The sequence below is a fragment of the Sapajus apella genome, unplaced genomic scaffold, assembly GCF_009761245.1.
Source record: "Sapajus apella isolate SASKATOON/1434 unplaced genomic scaffold, GSC_monkey_1.0 scaffold45, whole genome shotgun sequence".
Lineage (NCBI taxonomy): Eukaryota > Metazoa > Chordata > Mammalia > Primates > Cebidae > Sapajus > Sapajus apella.
In genome coordinates this window covers 15,464,480-15,483,718 of record NW_022436985.1, presented here as the reverse complement: position 1 = coordinate 15,483,718, position 19,239 = coordinate 15,464,480, and the positions used below count along the sequence as shown (strand labels likewise).

Sequence of the window (19,239 nt, the reverse complement as noted above, 5' to 3'; positions counted from 1 at the left end):
ACTAAAAACTGGAGAGTTACATCCCCAAACCAAGGTGGAAGCTACTACTTAGTTTTAGAGATGCTGCTGTGTGGGAGGGCAGTGTCAGTTCCAACGCTGCATGCTCTTGCAAATATTTAAGAAAAGCTGGATATTGCATTTTGTGGGCAGCATCTCAAATCCTCAGTACTAAAAAAACATATTTGTTTCAATCAAGCAATAAATATCTGCAGGTTGTATCTGGAGCCCAAGGTCACAAATTTCTCAACTTAGCTTTAAATCATTAATTCATAAAAGAAACCTCCATTATATATTTCACTAATGAGTCTACGTTTGTTTTAATTGAGAGGGGTTCTCACTATGTTGCCCAGGATGGTCTTCAACTCCTGGTCTCCAGTAATCCTCCTGCCTCAGCCTCCCAAGTGCTGGGATTATTACAGACATGAGCCATCGCGTCCAGTCTTACTAATGAGTCTATCGTTAGTACTCTCATTAAATGGGCACTTATACATGTGTTTCAATTAATAAGGCACTACACCCTATTCTTAATTCCTTTCCTATTCTGAACAAGTGGATTTCTTCCTCGTGTCTGTTTTTACTTCTTCAAATCTGATAAATTTCTTACAAATGCCTGTCTATTTCATCTTAGTATACACTACCCCAGCAATACTTTACACAGAGTAGGTGCTCAATGAAAAAAAAAAAAACACATCATCCAACCTTCAAAGACCTGCTAATAAAGTATTTACAACATCCTCATTCAAAAACAAATCACACAATCTGCCCTAATAGCTTTGAAAAGCCCTGTGACTTTGAGTCCACTTAATGGGACAATCACATTCACACTAATTTTGACATAAACTGGGTCAAAACAGTTATAACATACCTCACCAAAACCACCAAAGTACTCCCTTATTTTCTCTTCAGGTGTATCTGGAGAAAGGCCACCAACAAAAATTTTTTTAACCGGCTCTTTTGTTTTCATGGCTTTGGCCCTTTTAGGATCAATCACCTTCCCATTCAATTTATGTTCTTTCTGATCCATAACCTAAGGAAATTGAAGTTTTCATTTAAAAAAATATATATCTTAACTAAAGTTCAGAGAATATTAACTTACTTAAAAGTAACTATAGTTAAATACAGATAATGCCAGGCATATGTTGACTTGCTCAAGATTAAACTGTCAAGTCATGTTGGTGATGTCATATCAACCAACATATACTAGTGTTTATGTCTTAAAGATGGTAGGAAATACACAAATGTAACCAATTACTAAATAACCATTACCTTTTAACTGTCAACAATATATAAAAACATGACTGCTACTTCCCTTTAGCCAGGATCGAAATAATGATTCAGTTAAAAGTTGCTTGCCTAACAAAATTTCAAAACATTTATTTCTGTGAACTGTTAAAACACATCCTTTTAATCAGGCATCTTTAAGTCACTGGTATCGTTAAAGTTAGTTTTAAAAGTTAGTAGAGCCTGGAACACAAATTATTCAGAAAACAATTCCGAAATCTGCCTCTATCTGCATAAAATGTATTAGCAAGAACTATTATCTTCCTTCCTATACTATCAAAGGGGGAACCAAAAATAGGCAAACTCATTGTATCAAACTATCCATGTTAATATTTTATATTATTAACTGATCAGAACACATAACACACTACCTTATCTACACTCTCCGATTCTTTAAATAGCACAAAGCCAAAACCCCTTGATCGCCCTGTGATAGGATCTAACTTCAGAGTGCAGTCTACAACTTCACCAAATTTGGAAAAGTAGTCCTTCAGATCTTTCTTTGTAGTGTCCCAGCTAAGGCCTCCTATAAACATTTTCCTGTAAAGACAAAAAGCAGTATTAAAATGCTAAAAAAAAAAAAAAAAAAAATTGCCTTAAATATTATCCACATAAATAACACACCTTTTCCAAACTGCACCAGTTTACTGGGCAGTATATTAAAACATCATTACTCCTACATAACCACACATCAGGAACATCCTATTCTAAAAAGCTGGCTTATCACTGCTGCTCCTGAATAATTAAAAAATAGTGAGCAAGCAGCAAATTAAGTCTTCCATCTTGCTAAAAGATAAATGTATACCCAAAGTAACAATACTGTACTTAAAAGTTTTCCTTAGATTAAATTAAATAGGTAACAGCAAAAGACAGAATCTTAGCTTCTTTGCTTCAAGTTTCTCTTCCAAATGTTCATTAAATTTGTCAAAAGGCTATGCAGTTCCCCATTGATCTCAGCAACCAGCATTGGTGTCTATGCTGAAGCTCCTTTTCTATTTTAAGAGTTTTCTCATTAACAAAACTCTCAGCACATAAAATGGAAAATTCGACATCTCACAATTATGTTGTGAACCAATTATTTTGATGTGCTAAGAGTCCTTAAGACAAAAGTAATGTGCAATGTAAACAATTTAGTGAAAATTATCCATTGAAGTACAATCCATGAATTAACTTAGATCATTCATTTACAGTAGAACCTCAGTTAACCAGCAATAAAGTGTTTAAGCCTTTAAAACGCAAAAAGTGATGGGTGGTAATCAAAAACCACCAAGACACTTTAAGACCAAAGGTATATATACTCAAAACCAAAGATTTTAAGGTGAAATATTACTAACATTACAGCAAAGCACCAGAAAGTTCAGATTGGGCAGTTTTACATATGCTCCCTTTGTGCAAAGAAAGAAAGAAAGGAAGGCTATCCTATACCTACCTTCTACCCTTTAAAAAGACAGGACTGGAGATTTTTAATTTTAAGGGTAAACTGTCAGAATTTGTTATGTTATGGCTAAAAATTTCACCATGGGAATCAAATCAGACTTGTTCAATGTTTTCTCATCTTTTTTACTGGGGAGGGGTCATGCGTGGGGCCAGGATGTGACACTAACTCAGCTCCGTAAAGAAATTAAAGGCCTTTCATAAGGAAACATCTCCATCTTGTGGGCTTTCAAGATACTGCCAGCTAAGGCCCATTCTTGGAATAAAAAAGACAATTAATTATCCCTTGAGAAGTAGGGTTTTTCTTCACTTCCTCGAAGACACCTGATTAACTGAGGTGTTACTGATCTTACAATCTTACCACAGAGTTTTTTTTTTTATATATACAAACGAAGTTTCGCTCTTGCTGCCCAGGCTGGAGTGCAATGGCACAATCTCAGCTCACTGCAACCTCCACCTCCCAGGTTCAAGCGATTCTCCTGCCTCCTGCCTCAGCCTCCGAGTAGCTGGGATTACAGGCATGCACCTTCATGCCCAGCTAATTTTTTATTTTTATTAGAGGTGGGGTTTCTCCATGTTGGTCAGGCTGGTCAGTCCTGACCTCAGGTGATACCTCCCATCTCGGCCTCCCAAAGTGCTGGGATTACAGGCGTGAGCCACCTCGCCAGACAGACTTGTTTTACTTCTACTGACAAAGCAAACTTTTAGTGCAAAAAAGTATTAGTTATATACTACACTTCCCACTTCAGGTTAGCTTTTTCAAAATTTATTCTAGAACTGGGCCATTTATATGCTTAATATTTAGGACTTCCTCAAAGTTTCCAGGCTTGAAATAGCACGTATAAAACAACTCTGGTATTTTATAATCAAATGAACATAACAAAAACACCCATCATGTTTTGTGTATTTGAAATGTTTACTTCTTGCCAATTCCATGGAAGAAATTTGAGTTATTTCTCAATATGCATTTTCTTTAATTTGAATAGTGTACCTTCTAATGTACAATCTTTATTTATATAATTTTCTAAAAACACTTTAACTTACAGGTCCAGAATACTTCCTTTAGACATAAGTTATTAACCCACATTCACCCATAAAGGTGAGGATACTATCTCTGTAATGAGAAAGAGAACTGACTATAAAGCAGTGACCTCTTGCTAAGATGTTCATGGCAAGTTCCACAACAGAAACAACTTCAATTAAGTTGAGATTTAACTATTAAATTACCCTTTCAGTGATTACAGAAATTTCTCAATAATAACAAAGTTTAAAAGTATTTCAGCCTGAACACAACAGTTTTAACAAAATCATTTTTAAAGCTGAAGTTGAAAGGCAAGAAAATTCTCTGGTCTATTCAGATATGGAGAAGGAACTAGTTTTGATTTTATTTAACCAAAAAGCAATGTTTATATTGGGAAAATATCCTTAAAATTATTAAGAAACAGAAAACAATTACAAATGAATAAATTAGAATACCATGAGGCATGTTGTACTATTATTCTGAAGCCCCAAGTGTTTTTCAGACAAGCAGCAGATTTTCTTAAATACTATATAAGCATAGCAAAGTGCTCTCCAAAGGTACTCCCAACATGCCTACCTTAGAGCTACAAGGTTCACTGAAGATACTATCCCTCCTAAATAATCAAATATCACTTATCCAGAATATTTAAAACCATCTATCCAGCACTTTTGGAGAATAAGGAGCCAGGTATTTCACCTTCCTTAAAGCACTGCCTGCCCTCTCTAATCCTTCCCCAATTGTTTTTAACCTTCAACCATTTGAAATGAAATTTTCTGCTAACACCACCACACTTTTCTGCCTTCTTATACTTCAAATAATCATGATTTAACACTTTATGGCCCAGTCATCACTATTACACTGATTTAGAATACCCACAATGTCTTCTAAAGTTAGATATTAATACACCAAGTGCATCTCATTTTTCACAAGTTCTGCTTTTCATTTTTGCCAGATCAATCACCAGTTGCTATTCTAAAATGTCTCCCTTTCATTTTGCAGAGTAAGTAGCCAGCTCTCAAACTTTTCAAATTCTGTATAAAGTTGAAAGTCTCTAAGCAAATTAATTAATACTTTGGCAGTCCAAAAGCACTCTGGCTTGTTCTTCCTTTGCTCTAATTAAGAAAGGCTGTTCTCAGGTTATGCTTAGCCTTTTAAAAAAAAAAAAAAAAAAAAAAAGGTTGCTGAATAGGTTACGATGAACACTAATTGTACCAAATCCATCCCAATTTTACTAAATGGAACATATTAATTCCATTCCATCTTTATTTTTATTATTATTATTTTTTTGAGACAGTCTCACTTTGTCACCCAGGCTGGAGTTCAATGGCCGGTTCTCGGCTCACTGCAACCTCCACCACCTGAGTTCAAGTGATTCTCCTGCCTCAGCCTCCCCTGAGACTACAGGCTCATGCCACCACACCTGGCTAATTTTTTTTTTTTTTTTTTAGTAGAGATAGGGTTTCACTGTGTTAGCCAGGACGGTCTCAATCTCCTGACCTCGAGATCCGCCCGCCTTGGCCTCCCAAAGTGCTGGGATTATAGGCATGAGCCACCACGCCCAGCTATTTTTATTTTTGAAACAGTCTCACTCTTTGGCCCAGGCTGGAGTACAGTGGCACGATCTTGGCTCACTGCAACTTCTACCTCCCAGGTTCAAATGATTCTCGTTCCTCAGCCTCCCTGGGAGGGATTACAGGGTGCGCCACCACACCTGACTAATTATTGTATTTTAGTAGAGACGGGGTTTCCCCAAGTTGGCCAGCTAGCCTTGAACTCCTGGCCTCAAGTGATCTGCCCACCTCACCCTCCCAAAGTGTTGGGATTAAAGGCGTAAGGTTACCACCTCAGCCCCAAATTCTAACTTTATAGTACAGTGGGGAAGTTTGCTTATCTTAATTATGGATAAATGAGCACTTAGTCTCCACAATGCTGGCACACATGCTCTCCCTCAAACTGATGGCATAAGGTAATAATTTAAATTATCTATATATATTGTATGACTGTATCTTGCTTTTAAAGCACATCTACTATCTGTCCAGATTACCTCTGCTGCCTTGAATAAAAACAAAGAGTTTCATATTGCTGTCCCTCCTGTATACATGCAAACACTGTCCAATGAAATAGAACCTCAGAAAAAACCCTAAGCAGCCACATTAAAAACGACTAAGACTTCAACTAGCAACAAGGATGGCCCTTAATGCTACAATGTAAGTTTAAACTTTGATCCTTAGCTGTAAGTGAACTGATCTCAATTAAAACCCAGGACTTCATCCACAGTATTTTATTAACATAGGTGAATTTCTTAATCCCAGCTATAAACTAAATATTCAGCACACCAAGGCTTAATATGCTGTTCAGTTTACAACACCTACTCAACAATAAAGTCTCCTTGCTTTCACATTGGCTTATACCAAATTGTAAAATTAAATGACAAGCATAAAGTTAACACAACATAGATGACTATTCAAATGCTATGTAGTATCATTCAAGAATTTAAGGCTTAAATTTAAAATTGTGGGACATTTTATCATCTTTTAATGCAAGTAAGTTTACAGGCAATAAAGACAAACTGCCTGGGTTTTAACCCTACCCCTGCCTTTTTTTAAAGACAGGGTCTTGCTCTCCCGCAGGATGGAGTGCAGTTGCTCCATGACAGCTCACTGCAGCAATGACCTCCTGGGTTCAGTCAGTACTCCCACCTCGGCCTCCCCAGTAGCTCAGACTTGCTAGCACCCACCACCGTGCCCGGCTAATTTTTTTGCATTTTTTTTTTGTAGAGATCAAGTTTTACTATGTTACCCAGGCTGGTCTTGAACTCCTGGGCTCAAGCTGCCCACCTCGGCCTCCCAAAGTGCTGGAGTTATAGGCATCAACCACTGCACCTGGCCCCCTGCCTCTTACTGTGTAACATTAAGAAAAAATATAAAAGTCCAAGATTGTTTCCCCATCTGTAAAAAGAGCCTACCTCAGATATTTGCAGAGGGTTAAACTAGTTAACACTTAAAGGAGTAGTACAGTCTGACACAGATTGTTAGTGATAGATAAAAGTTACTATTTTGAAGGGGTACAGCACTATAAACACTATCTAAACATAATGTAATAAACTTTATTTATTCAATGGCTTAATTTTTTAACTGCATAGGCTTTGTAAACTTTCCAACATTAAAAGGAAAAGGCCACAATGAGTTTTCTAGTATTTTCAATGCTGCTGACTTGAAGTAACCCAGAAACTTTTAAATGGTCCACATAAAAAAACTAAAAATTAGGTGGTATTTCAACTAAGACCCTTTAAATGTAGTTCCCAAAATCACCTTGATGACTGGTCTACATTTATGCCAGTAATTTTAGTTAAGAATAATTTAAAATATAAAAGACAATATATATGGAGCAATCCTGGCTGGTGGAAAATGTTCCAATTAAATAATCTTGGCTTTCCCCGTCAATAAACTTATTCTCTGGACTATTTAGGCCACTAGGTTTTTAACACTCCCAAGTCAATACTAAGTATTTTATTCCAAGATCCCTCCCCAACAAGTTTTTATTGTGAAACACCTTATTCAAGGTAAAATGTTAGCCATTATACTCACTCCCAATTTTGGGATAGTGTTCTTTTTTTGTGTTCTCTAACTTCACATTTTTTTTTTTTTTTTTTTTTTAGAGACGAAGTATTGCTTTGTTGTCCAAGCTAGTCTTGACCTCCTGGACATAAGCGATCAGCCTCTCAATGTGCAGGGATTACAAGCATGAGCCACCACACCCAGCCAATCCTTTAACTTTTAATCACTTCCTAACAACTTATGATCTTACATATGTGGCTTTATAACAAGTTCTGACAGTTTAAAAAAATACAACAATGTCAACCTGATAAACACTTCAGGTATATAACTGACCAATCACTGTCACCTTTTAAAGAAATGTTACTCAAGCACACCATTAATCCTTACTGAATTTTTCCAGTATTTTATCCATCATAATTATTCTTCTAAAATCTTAAATGACAAACGAAAGCTAAGTCACTAGTTACCTAAGGGGAAGGGAGGAGGTTACAATGCAACTAGATAATATTGGTAGTTATTTTAGAAGCTATATAAAAACTACCCTGGGAAAGAGCTTGACAAGCTTTAATTGAGTTCAAATACTAACCAGCCTTTTTAGATCTGATTTGACATATAATTCATGAAAACCACTTTTTTGAGACAGAGTCTCGATCTATAGCGGGGTGTGGTGCAGTGGTGCAATACAGGCTCACTTTAACCTCTGCCTTCCAGGTTCAAGCAATCCTCCCACCTCAGGCTCCTGGGTAGCTGAGACAACAGGTGCACACCACCAGGCCTGGTTATTTATTTATTTTTTTTTTTTTGGTAGAGACAGGGTCTCACCATGTTGCCCAGGCTGGTCCAGGACTCCCAGGCTCAAGCAATCTGCCCACCCCAGCCTCCCAAAGTGCTATATTACAAGCATGAGCCACCGCACCTACCCTACTTTTTTTTTTTTTTTTTAACTATTTAAAACAAATGAGACATTAAGGTCAATAAACAAATCTTCCCCAAAAAACACTTTAGTCAATAAAAATATAAATTTTGGTATTATTTCCCCATTATTAAAGAATAGATATTTCTCTTCCCCAGCTTTCTCTATACATTTTCAAGGTAAGTGTGAAAAGGGATCCTATTTTTATTCAAGACTAATATACAATGGACCAAACATTTTCAAAGCAAGACTAATTTCTCTGTATTAAATCTCATTACTTCATACTTTAGAATGAACTGACTATAAAAAAGTGAAGCTGAAAACATAAACAGCTAATAAATGAAATATGACAGTTTTTTTGGGGGGGAGGATGGAGTCCAGGCTGCCGCCCAGGCTGGAGTGCAATGGCGCAATTTCAGCTCACTGCAACCTCTAATTCCCAGGTTCCAAGTTATTATCCTGCCTGAGCCTCCCAAGGAGCTGGGATTATAGGTGCCCACGACACGCCCAGCTAATTTTCACATTTTTAATAGAGATGGGGTTTTACACCATGTTGGCCAGGTTAGTCTCAAACTCCTGATCTCAGGTGATCCACCTCAGCCTCCCAAAGTGCTGGGATTACAGGTGTGAGCCACCACGCCCAGTCAACATGACAGTTTTTGAAATAAAAAAAATTTTTTTTTTTTTGAGACACAGTCTTGCTGTGCCACCCAGGCTGGAATGCAGTCGCACAATCTTGTCTCACTGCAACCTCTGCCTCAAGGGTTCAAGCGATTCTCCCACCTCAGCCTCCTGAGTAATGGGAACTACAGGAATGTGCCACCACGTCTGGCTAATTTTTGTATTTTTAGTAGAGATGGGGTTTCGCCATGGTGGCCAGGCTGGTCTGTAACTCCTGACCTCAGGTGATCCACCCACCTCGGCCTCCCAAAGTGCTGAGATTACAGGCGCGAGCCACCACAACTGGCCTAAAAATAGTAAACATTTAACAGACCAGGTCTCACTATCAGAGCGCAGTGGCTCCATCATAGCTTCCTGCATCCCTGAGCTCCTTCCTGGGTTCAACAGATTCTCCCGCCCCCACTTCCTGAGTAGCTAAAACTATAGGCACACACACCCCCACCCCCAACACGCTCAGCTAATTTTTTTTTTTGAGACAGGGGTCTTATTATGTTGCCTAGTGGGTCTAGAAAGCCTGGCCTGAAATGATCCTCACACCTCCGACTTCTGATAGTGATTACAGGCACAAGCTGCCATGTTTTTAATTACCTTTAAATGCTTAATCCAACATCTCCTTTTTCATTTCATTACAAGGAACCAATGACATCTTGTATGGTTACGTTTTAAGTAAGCTCTCAATCAGCTTTGTAAGGTAAACTCCCATTTACCTAGAGGTTAAGGAATAAGTATTTTCCTTAACCTAAAGGTTAAGGTTCTGGTTAACTGAGATTACTACATATTCACAATTCTATAAAATCGTCTATTGGAAATCAATTTAGGTATCAGTGCTCAAGTCAGAAAATAATTTTTCCCTTGAAGAATTTTTAATTTTCCAATGTTTTAAAATCACGTTACTTTTCAAAAGTTTAAGGAAAAATCTGTAGGAGATTCATTCCATGACATTGTCTGTTGGTTGCTTTTTAAGTATATTTTCACACGGCTTCATCCTTCTTTCTCCTAAGACTAAATGGGGAGACAGACTTCCTGGCTGCGTGGGCTCTGTAGTAGTCTGAAGTCTAGATAAGCAGGAGTTTACAGTGCACGACCCAATACTTAAACACCTTGATTATTGGCCAAGCACCACCAGTAAATAGGAGTCTTCCCTCCCCACCCCCAAATAGTCTTAAATACCTAGCTCCAATGTACAATAAAATACTCCAGAAACTAAAACATGCTTACCTTTACTCCACAGGAGTAAATCACTGGCAGTATCAACTATTAGGGCACTGGATAAATACACACAAGCTATGAAAGCAGGCTATGTAGTCAATCTTCCTGTGGTGAACACTGTTTCCAACACACAGATCAGCAAACCAAATAACAAACATGTTGTATTACCTGAAACCACACTGTTGAAAATGAAGCAACAGAAAGAGATCCCAGGCTTTCAGCATCCAGTTCAGTGACCCTATCTACTAAAATGTTGAAGCAGAACTGAAGTCAAATCAAGCTTGGACTAACATAAGTTACATTTCACTCCATTTGTAAATGTGCACACACTTGAAGTGTACAGCTTCAAGTGGAATGGGAAAAAAGTTATTACTCTATTCCTTTTTAAATGCTTTCAAGCATGGTACATATTATCACTTGAAGGCTAAAACTAATCACATCCTTCATGTTGGCCATAAATCACACCCCCAATAGTAGCCTCAAATGTTCTTGTACTAGAGCAGCCTTACCCTAATATTATGTTTTAGGACAGATGGCAGAGTACCTAGGAATATTAAAAAGATACACTGAGTTTCTGGAAAGGGTCACATGGAAAAACCCCAGATTTAAAGCAAAGTATGTGTATCTCAAAAACAAGCACTGAAAAATTTCAATGACATTCTCCAATTCCAAACTTAAAAGTTATCGGATTTTTAGTATCTTTCATAATAGATAAAAATTTACAATGAAAAGTATTTAATACTCCTCCCTTAAATGTTCATCTCAAGATCTGGAAGCATCAATTTCTGGAATTTTTAACTCAGGAAATTTGTCAAAGGCTTCCAACAATGCTAATGCTGAGTGAGACCAATCTACTCAGGGTCTCAACTTTACTACATACGGTAAACCCAACTGTACTGAATCAAGGCCAGTAAATTTGGCATGAGACTACTCTAAAAGTAATTATTTTACAAACAATGTTCAGATTGCCCCAGAAACACTAAGGTATGAGACCATAATCTCAAACATTTAAAGCAAAAATACGAGCCTAGTCTTTTATCATTAAACGGGACAAACTACAGCAGGATTCACAAATTCCCAAATAGGAAGAATCACACTTGAGCTCATTATACATCAACCATTAAAAGGACCAGATGTACTGTCCTGCTATTAAAATATTGCTAGACTTTGGCTAAGTGAATGGGGGACTATTTTGCTTCCTACCCAATCCAATGCAGGAAAGTCACCGTACCTACCTTATAAAACTACCTCAAGGTTAACACAACACTGTAGGTTCCACTAATTTTTAGATTTTAAAAACTCTGCCCCTAGATAACTTGCTACATGGCATGTATATTTTGCCAGACACTAAGTAATTTTAAAGTACCTACCCCAAATGAACTGCAGCACTAAGTAATTTTAAAGTACCTACCCCAAATGAACTGCAGCACTGCAGAGTACGGAATGTGTCCACACCACAAAGTAAAATGAGAAATTCCAATGCTTTTAAGTAAAAACTACGGATGTTAATGTTGGAAAGAGTAACTCATGAAGTCATACTATGGAAATAATTACTTATTCTAATAAGTCCCATAGTAAACTATAGAAACAGCCACTAGAGGTATAACAGGTATGCCTCCCTAAAAATAGCTGTCCATTCTTACATGCAAAAGGAAAAAAACTGATTCTAAAACCAACTGATTTTTTAAGTATTTTAGGATGAAATCGTAATCACTTTATTCTCAGATTTGTAGAAGGAAATGCACACAAAACTGCGTTTAAGAAATTCAATTTAGATACTGTATCTATTAACCAGTCTAATACCCACTATTGACACTATATAACTGTCGCCATATACTATCCCTCAAAATGGGACAAAGAAAGGGACAGATAGAGTGGCAAGTGTAGAGACACACACACACACGAAAATTTAGGTCTGGAGGTTTTTCATTCAAAAAGAAAGCCTTCATGTCTATAACAGAATGGGGCTGCATGATTAAACAGTTAAGAAAAGTCAAATGTTAGACCCCTTAAAAATGAGACATTATTTTAATGCGTAATTTTAAAGTCAACCTGGGTAAAATTTTATTTTCAGTAAATGACAACTGGTGACTATCTAAAACATTTGTTAACTATTAATATAAATATTTGTCCATTTTTCCTAATCATTCAAAAAAGTTGGATTGTATTACCTCGTTTTAGGTAGCAGGGCAAGTGTAATTATTTTTAAAGAGTGAAAACACTGATCTTCAAATCTAAGTTTATCGTCATTTCAGATTACTGGAAACAATTACATACATGAGATTCGAAATATTTAATGGAGTAATCTTAATTTGCCATTATTAGCTAGCAGTGAAATTGAGCTGTTAAGTGCTCAACATTCACCAAATATGAGAATAACATTCATCTAAACTGTGACCCCAGTGTTTTCTTTTCTGCTTTTCCCCTTGCCTACTGTTTCCAGTCTGCTTTTTCTCCAACGTAAAGCTGGACTGATTTCAGTGGATAAGAATACAGTAATAAGCAAATCTTTAAATATTACCCTAAGTGGACTCTTAGAATGTAGCTTGTAAAGATATAAGACAACTGTCTGCAAGTTAGTGGCCCTCTAATCTCCAGTAGTGGTGTTTAAACCCCTGAAAATTCAAATATAATCCTAAAGGCAGAAGGACTGACATTTAGGGAAGGGGAAAGGGTGGATAAAAAGAACAATACTCAACCTACCAGCCTCCAAAGAGAAGTCATGCAATTGTGAATACATGTCAACCAACTGTAATTAATATTCCAGCCAAATCACACTGAAAATAAAAAATCTGGTAAGAGCTGTAGTGGAAAGCCACATTAGCCCACCTTTGAATGGTATTTTATATATATATATCTACACACACACAATTTTTATTAAAGGTCTAGTTACAAATATGGTAGGTAATAAAAGACAAGCATTTTTGCATAATACACAGTGCTGCTTAAAGAACTGCTTCAGACATCTCCAGAATATTTCAGTATAACATGCATGACATCTTAAACACATTTTATATCAAGTAGTCTTCACATTTAGCATTAATCTTAGAAATCCAACAAAAATATTTTTCATCTTAAAATCAAATGTGGAGATTACAGTAATATTTTTTCTTACTCAGATATAAAAATATCGTTACTAATTATGTTTAGCTTAAATCGCCAAACCGCAACTACATGCATTACCACAGACCAAATACCATGTAACGGCATCAATTTTGCCCAAAGATTATATCTGATGCCTAAAAAGGTATATATCCCAGGTACAAGCCTACTGTACTATCGTCTAGAATGTCCTGGGGATCAATGGGCAACTAACCAATACATAACCTTGCATGTTATGACTACTGAAACCTTTATAATACAGAAATAAAATTTAAAAGTTTTACCATTCTTCCCGCTGTGCCGTCGCTGCTTCAGTGTGTCGTGGGGAGGAGTTTGAATGGCTAGGGAATTAACAACCGGTACAGCAACCAATCAAAATTCTAGTTTTAGTTTTTGACACTGTTAGGGTTAAAAACTTTAATTCATTTACACTTCAGTTCAACAGTAGGTAAACTATAAAGTCAGCTGCTTTGTGATTTATCAGGGCTAACAGCCTGCCCCAAACAGCAAGTTATACATTTAATCATTTTGGTGCCTCTGTCCAAAGAACAGAATTCAGCAAACGAAAACCAAAATGTTAAAGACTTTAATTTACAAGTATCTAACATCTGCCTTTCTCAAATAAGCTATATACAATTCAAGTTAGTTCTATCTAATTTTAAAAGTTTGTTTCCCTTCCCACCACCACTCCCCCAAAACCAGCACTATGATCAGCCTGACAAGAATCTGCTTAGGCTGAGTTTAATAAATCTTATATTCCAAAGTGCTTCTCCCCTCCCCACTCTCCCTCCAAATCTTGTGCTCTTTCTCAGCAAAGGAAATCGTGTTTTCTAATACTGGGTTAAAGCGACATCTTACTGTTATATCCACCAACACCTTTCTCCTTACAGTTAAAAAAAAAAATTCACACACACACCCCTCCCCATTACAAAAATGGAAGCATGAACCCACGATCATCAGTCAGTAATCGGAGCTAAGAAAACCCAACCAAGAACCCCAATTTAGCCCCTCCTACTAACTCCCGTATTATGTTCCCAATCCCAAATGCAGCATGTTAATGCACTAAATGCAGATTTAGGTCGTATATACAACTGTTACTCCAATTAGAAGAGCCAAGTTAATACTAAGAAATCTGCACCAAAAAGGAAAAAAGAAAGTATCTCACAACACAAAACAGGATTTGTTTCTCTTAAGAAAAAGAACTATAGGCCTCCCTTAGTGGGCGGGAAACAGAAATCAAGACACCAAAATAGGATCCTGGGCACCGAAAAAACAGGGGGGTGTAAAAAATTCAGTTGCACATAAAAAGTGAAGTACAATCTGCACTAACAGTTCGGGAACCCAATAGCTGAGGGCGCGAAAGGGTGCGCGGTTAGAATAACTCAGTGGGGTGGGGGAAGGGTAGATACTAGGCCGGAGATAGGAACAGCTCCAGTCAAGCGCAGGCCCCATCGACTAGGAACTTAACGAGAGCCCGCGGAGCAAAACCAACGTACCAACAAGAAACTCGGACCATTTCACCAGAACCAATGTGGTCTGCATGTCAAATTGTAGGGCCTATATGAGCATGCCATTGTGCGACAGCGTACGGTGGAGAAAATGAGAAAAGTCCTAAGGCGAAACTTACTCAAAATCCCAAGAAAACATTCGGCCTGAAGCCGACACGGGAGAGGCAGAGGTAGACAGCCTACGCGTTCCCCAAAACGTGATTATAAACAATCGCATCGTCTCTGGATGGTGGAGAAGCACCAAATAAACCTTAGTAATACAAACAGGGAAGCTTTTTGTCTCTATCTGCGTTTTTATGCCCAAGACTTTAGAAAAAGGAAAAAAGAGGGGACAGCGTGAAAAGAAAAAAGGTACCCCTCGACAGGCGGGAAAAAATCCTGGCGGCTAAGTCAGTGGGAGGAGACCCATGGCGAGGGAGGGAGGCCGGGCCAAGGAGCAGCATGGTGACGGCTAAAGGTGGAAACGTGTGTGATGGGGGAGGGGGCGATAAGCAGGCAGAGCAAGAAGGAAATAAATGAAGGTCCAGGAAACCCAACGTAGACAAGGGGAGACCAGTGGAAGAAAGCTGCATGGGGGCCCAGAGGATGGGCTGAGAGCGGGAACCAGGCCTAATGGCGGGGGAATAAGGAGGGGGAGGGGGACTAGTTGGGCCTGACTATCCTGGGCTGCCCCTTACTCACCCTTCATCTTCCTCGTTCTTACTGGCGTCGATCTTCGCCCCCTCCGACTCGGCGCTGCCCCCTTCGGTGCCTCCAGACGCGGTTCCGCCTCCGGTCCCGGCTCCGCTTCCCGCCGCCGCCGCTGCCCCCTGTGCCGCCGCCACCATGGCTCCCTCCTGCTCGCCCGCCAAGCCGCCTACCGCCGCCGTTGCCGCCGCCGCCCCGTCCCCGCCGAACTGCTCCTCCGACATAGTGCTAGTGTCTCCGCCGCTGCCGCCGAGACTACACCCGCCGCTGCCGCGAACCGAAACTAGCAGCAAAGTAATCCCCGCCGCTGCCGCGCGCCCGCTCTACCTCGCGAAGCACACAAGACAGGGAAGGCGCGCGCGTGGCTGCAAAGGCTCCTGCGCCTCTCCCTGGCCTGCCCCCTTCGCCTCCCACTCTCGCGCGGCGCACACTCCCGCTCTCTTCCGCTGCACTGAAAAAGAATAAGCACCAGCGGCGGCCGCTCTTGCCTCCTCCTCGCTTTAATGGCGCCGCCGCGGACCACCTAAAATGGCCGACGGAAGAACGGCGCGTCCCGGTCACGTGACGCGAGAGCGCGCCCTTCGCGCCTCCCCCACCGCCCCCTTCCCCTAGGTTTTTTTCCCCTTCCTCCTCGGTCCGGCCCTCTCACTCCCCTTTATACCTTCCTCTCACGCTCAGCGTCGCGCAGCGTGGAGGGCCTTTAAAAGGAACCGGAAGTGTCGTGCGCTAAGACGGTCGCGCGGGGACCATCGAGAACAAGGAGTGATGTTTCGAAGTCGCGGCTAGAGGGGCCCCCTGCCTCCGCCCCCGCCCTTCCGAGGATTCCTGGAGTCCAGTCACCCTCCCCACCACTCCAGTAGCGGTCGAGAGCAGCCTCGTCAGGCTTGGGGTGTGGCTGCACGTCCCCGAAGGCGGCTGTGTCCCGTACATCTGCGGCGTTTGGAGGGGGGAGGGGAGACTCACACCCTGCGGCAGCTTAAGCCTGGATGTTCGCGCTCGAGGAGGGAATTAGGTCTGAGGTGTCAGCCCTGTGCCCCTGGCTCTGTCCACCCGGACGCCCGCGGAGCTCGGAGTCAGGCGCCGCAGCTGGCCGCGAGCGCAGTGATTGTCGCAGCTCCTCTCCCTGCCGTCGCCGCCCGGGACCGGGTGACATTGAGGTTTTCGCCTTTCGTCGCTGCGCCGATAGGGCTTCTTTTTAAGATTTGGCTTTCCAAGTAAGATTTTTGTTTGCCTGCTTTTCTCCTGAATTTTTTTTTTTTTTTTTTTTTTTGGTCTAAAGAAGCAGGTAATTTGCATATCTTAAGGAAAACATTGTTTTTGCTTTGCTTTTGTTGTTTAAAGATTCTAAAGTGTACCGTGATTCGTTTACTAATAGTTGGGATGTGCGTTAAATCAAGTGTTCGCTGAATGTTCTCCAGTTCTTGCACATAGAACATATAAATGCCGTGAGTCAACTTGACGAGGTTTGAGTTTGGGGTTTTGTTGGTTTTTGTTTTGTTTTTTTGTAACACTGTTAGGCATTTCATTCAGGGTAACAGTAAAATTACTTTTTATACACCTGTTAAATATTCCCTATGCCTTGGCTGGAGACTGGATTATTCGGACTTTGGGATTTACTGCTTCCAGCAGTATCTTTAGAAGAAGATGAAGCTTCTAGGTACCTCTGTAGTCAACAAATAATTATTTGTCTGTTGACTAAGTGTTCGGGCACGGGGAAAACAAAGACGAGTTTGCAGAATCCAGCAAAAACCTTAAGAGTTTAAGTATTTGTTTTCCACTGTAGTTAAACGAATTTGTATTAATTGAACACTATCCAAAAATCTCAAAGGAAGATTATAAATAAGTTTTATTAATCAAGTTAGTAGAATTTACATTACAGAATAATTAAGAATACAGGTCAAGTTCTGAAAACGTCCTAAAAATGTAATCTTACCAAACTCCTGTTATAAGCAAGTGACATGAAGGTGATACCAAGAATGTTTATCTTAAGGTGGTAGTGGTTCCACATTTGTCTCCACTTCCCAGAATATTAGCAAAGGAAAAGTGGGTATGGTGCTCAAACCATGTATTCCTGGTTAGAAACAACTAGAATGATTGACTGAAGGGAAGTCTATTTAATATTTTCTGGTTTCAAGCGAGGGTAATTATCATTTATTTTTATCTTTTTTTTTTTTTTTTTTTTTGAGACGGAGTTTCACTCGTTACCCAGGCTAGAGTGCAATGGCGCGATCTCAGCTCACCGCACCCTCCGCCTCCTGGGTTCAGGCAATTCTCCTGAGTAGCTGAGATTACAGGCACGCGCCACCATGCCCAGCTAATGTTTTGTATTTTTAGTAGAGACGGGGTTTCACCATGTTGACCAGGATGGTCTTGATCTCTTGACCTCGTGATCCACCCGCCTCGGCCTCCCAAAGTGCTGGGATTACAGGCTTGAGCCACCGCGCCCGGCCTCATTTATTTTTATCTTAAGATATCATTAGACATGCCCACCTTTTGGTAATAGTGACTTTTCCAAAAGGTTCATTTTGATTCTCATGTAGCTCAGGAGCTCCTGGAATTCTTAGAATTTATGTCAAAAATTCCAGACAACCTAAGACTGATTTTTTTAAATTTTTTTATATAAACATGCTAATCTTCTCTATATTGTTCCAATTTTAGTATATGTGCTGCCAAAGTGAGCACAAGACTGATTTTAAAGCTAGCATCTTTATAATATGCTTTATGAGTGTGTGTGATGTCCATATCACACATAGCCCTTCATATTATGGTCAAGATCTCTGCATCCAGAATGTGCTCCTGTATCCACGAAATATTACTCTTAGAGCTTATAACTTCAGGCAGGCGCGGTGACTCACGCCTGTAATCCCAGCACTTTGGGAGGCGAAGCGGGGAGGATTGCTTGCCTCGAGGAGTTGGAGATCAACCTGGTCAACATAGTGAGACCTTGCCTCTACAAAAAATCAAAAAATTAGCCTGGCGTGGTGGTGATTCCTGTTGTTCCAGGTACTCCTGAGGCTGAGGTGGGAGGATCACTTGAGGCTGGGAGGTGGAGACTGCAGTGAGAAAGGCAGAGTGAGACCCTGTATCAGAAACATGCAAACGTTACTATTTATGTGAAGTCTTCTCAGGCTTCCTGAGGCAGAATTACCCCTTTTCACAGTCCTTTATCTTTTCCTCTGTTATTCATAGTTTTCTACTAAACCATGAGTTCTTGGAAAATAAACAGTATCTTCTAGGTATCCCTCCCTAACACACACACATAGACACACATATATACACAGTATATATCCACACTATAGAATTGCCAGTTGAATGACAGAATGACAAAATAGTGTGTCCAACTTACTAGATTAAGGGGCTTTCAAGAAAACTAGGTATTCTTCCAGGGACTTTAAAGTCTAATCTCCACACCATCTCATTTCATCTCTGGCATTTAAAACAAAAACAAAACTTTTGGCCAGGTCCTATGGCTCATGCCTATAATCCCAACACTGGGAGGCCAAGGAAGGAGGATTGCTTGAGCCCAGGAATTTGAGACCAGCCTGGGCAACATAGCAAAACCCTGTCTCTACAAAAAATTTAAAAGATTTGTTCGGGCCCACCCAGGGATGCCTTCGGTTGTGTTTAACCTATTTCTTTTGCCAGGTGCAGTGGCTCATGTCTGTAATTCCAACACTTTTGAGAGGCCGAGGTGGGTGGATCACTTCAGGCTGAGAGTTTGAGACCAGCCTGGGCAACATGGTGAAACCCCATCTCTACCAAAAATACAAACATTAGCTGGATGTGACGCCGCACCCCTGTAATCCTGGCTACTCAGGACGCTGAGGCAGGAGAATTGCATGAACC

At 40.1% G+C, this 19,239-nt stretch overlaps 1 protein-coding gene, 1 long non-coding RNA gene and 1 pseudogene across 7 annotated transcripts in view; all 3 read right to left on the bottom strand.

Moving 5' to 3' along the window:
* HNRNPD (heterogeneous nuclear ribonucleoprotein D) overlaps nt 1-16,844 on the bottom strand; it is a 21,320-nt gene extending 4,476 nt beyond the window's left edge. For 4 of the 6 annotated variants that reach the window (XM_032239795.1, XM_032239794.1, XM_032239798.1 and 1 more), the window contains exons 1-4: nt 15,388-16,844; nt 13,483-13,539; nt 1,653-1,821; nt 866-1,027 (exon numbers count right to left, since the gene is read on the bottom strand). In XM_032239795.1, the coding sequence (XP_032095686.1) occupies nt 866-1,027; nt 1,653-1,821; nt 13,483-13,539; nt 15,388-15,617 (618 nt within the window). In that variant the 5' untranslated portion in view covers nt 15,618-16,844. The remainder of the gene's footprint in view (nt 1-865; nt 1,028-1,652; nt 1,822-13,482; nt 13,540-15,387) is intronic. The other 2 variants (XM_032239796.1, XM_032239799.1) reach the window with 1 other exon arrangement.
* On the bottom strand, nt 9,191-13,476 carry LOC116524478. Its single transcript, XR_004257346.1, has 2 exons — nt 11,504-13,476; nt 9,191-11,462 (listed from the first exon to the last, which is right to left on the bottom strand). It is a non-coding gene; the product is annotated as an uncharacterized LOC116524478 (long non-coding RNA).
* Nucleotides 16,845-18,017: 1,173 nt separating the features above from the next.
* On the bottom strand, nt 18,018-18,075 carry LOC116524584 (annotated as a pseudogene).
* Between the last annotated feature and the right edge of the window lie 1,164 nt (nt 18,076-19,239).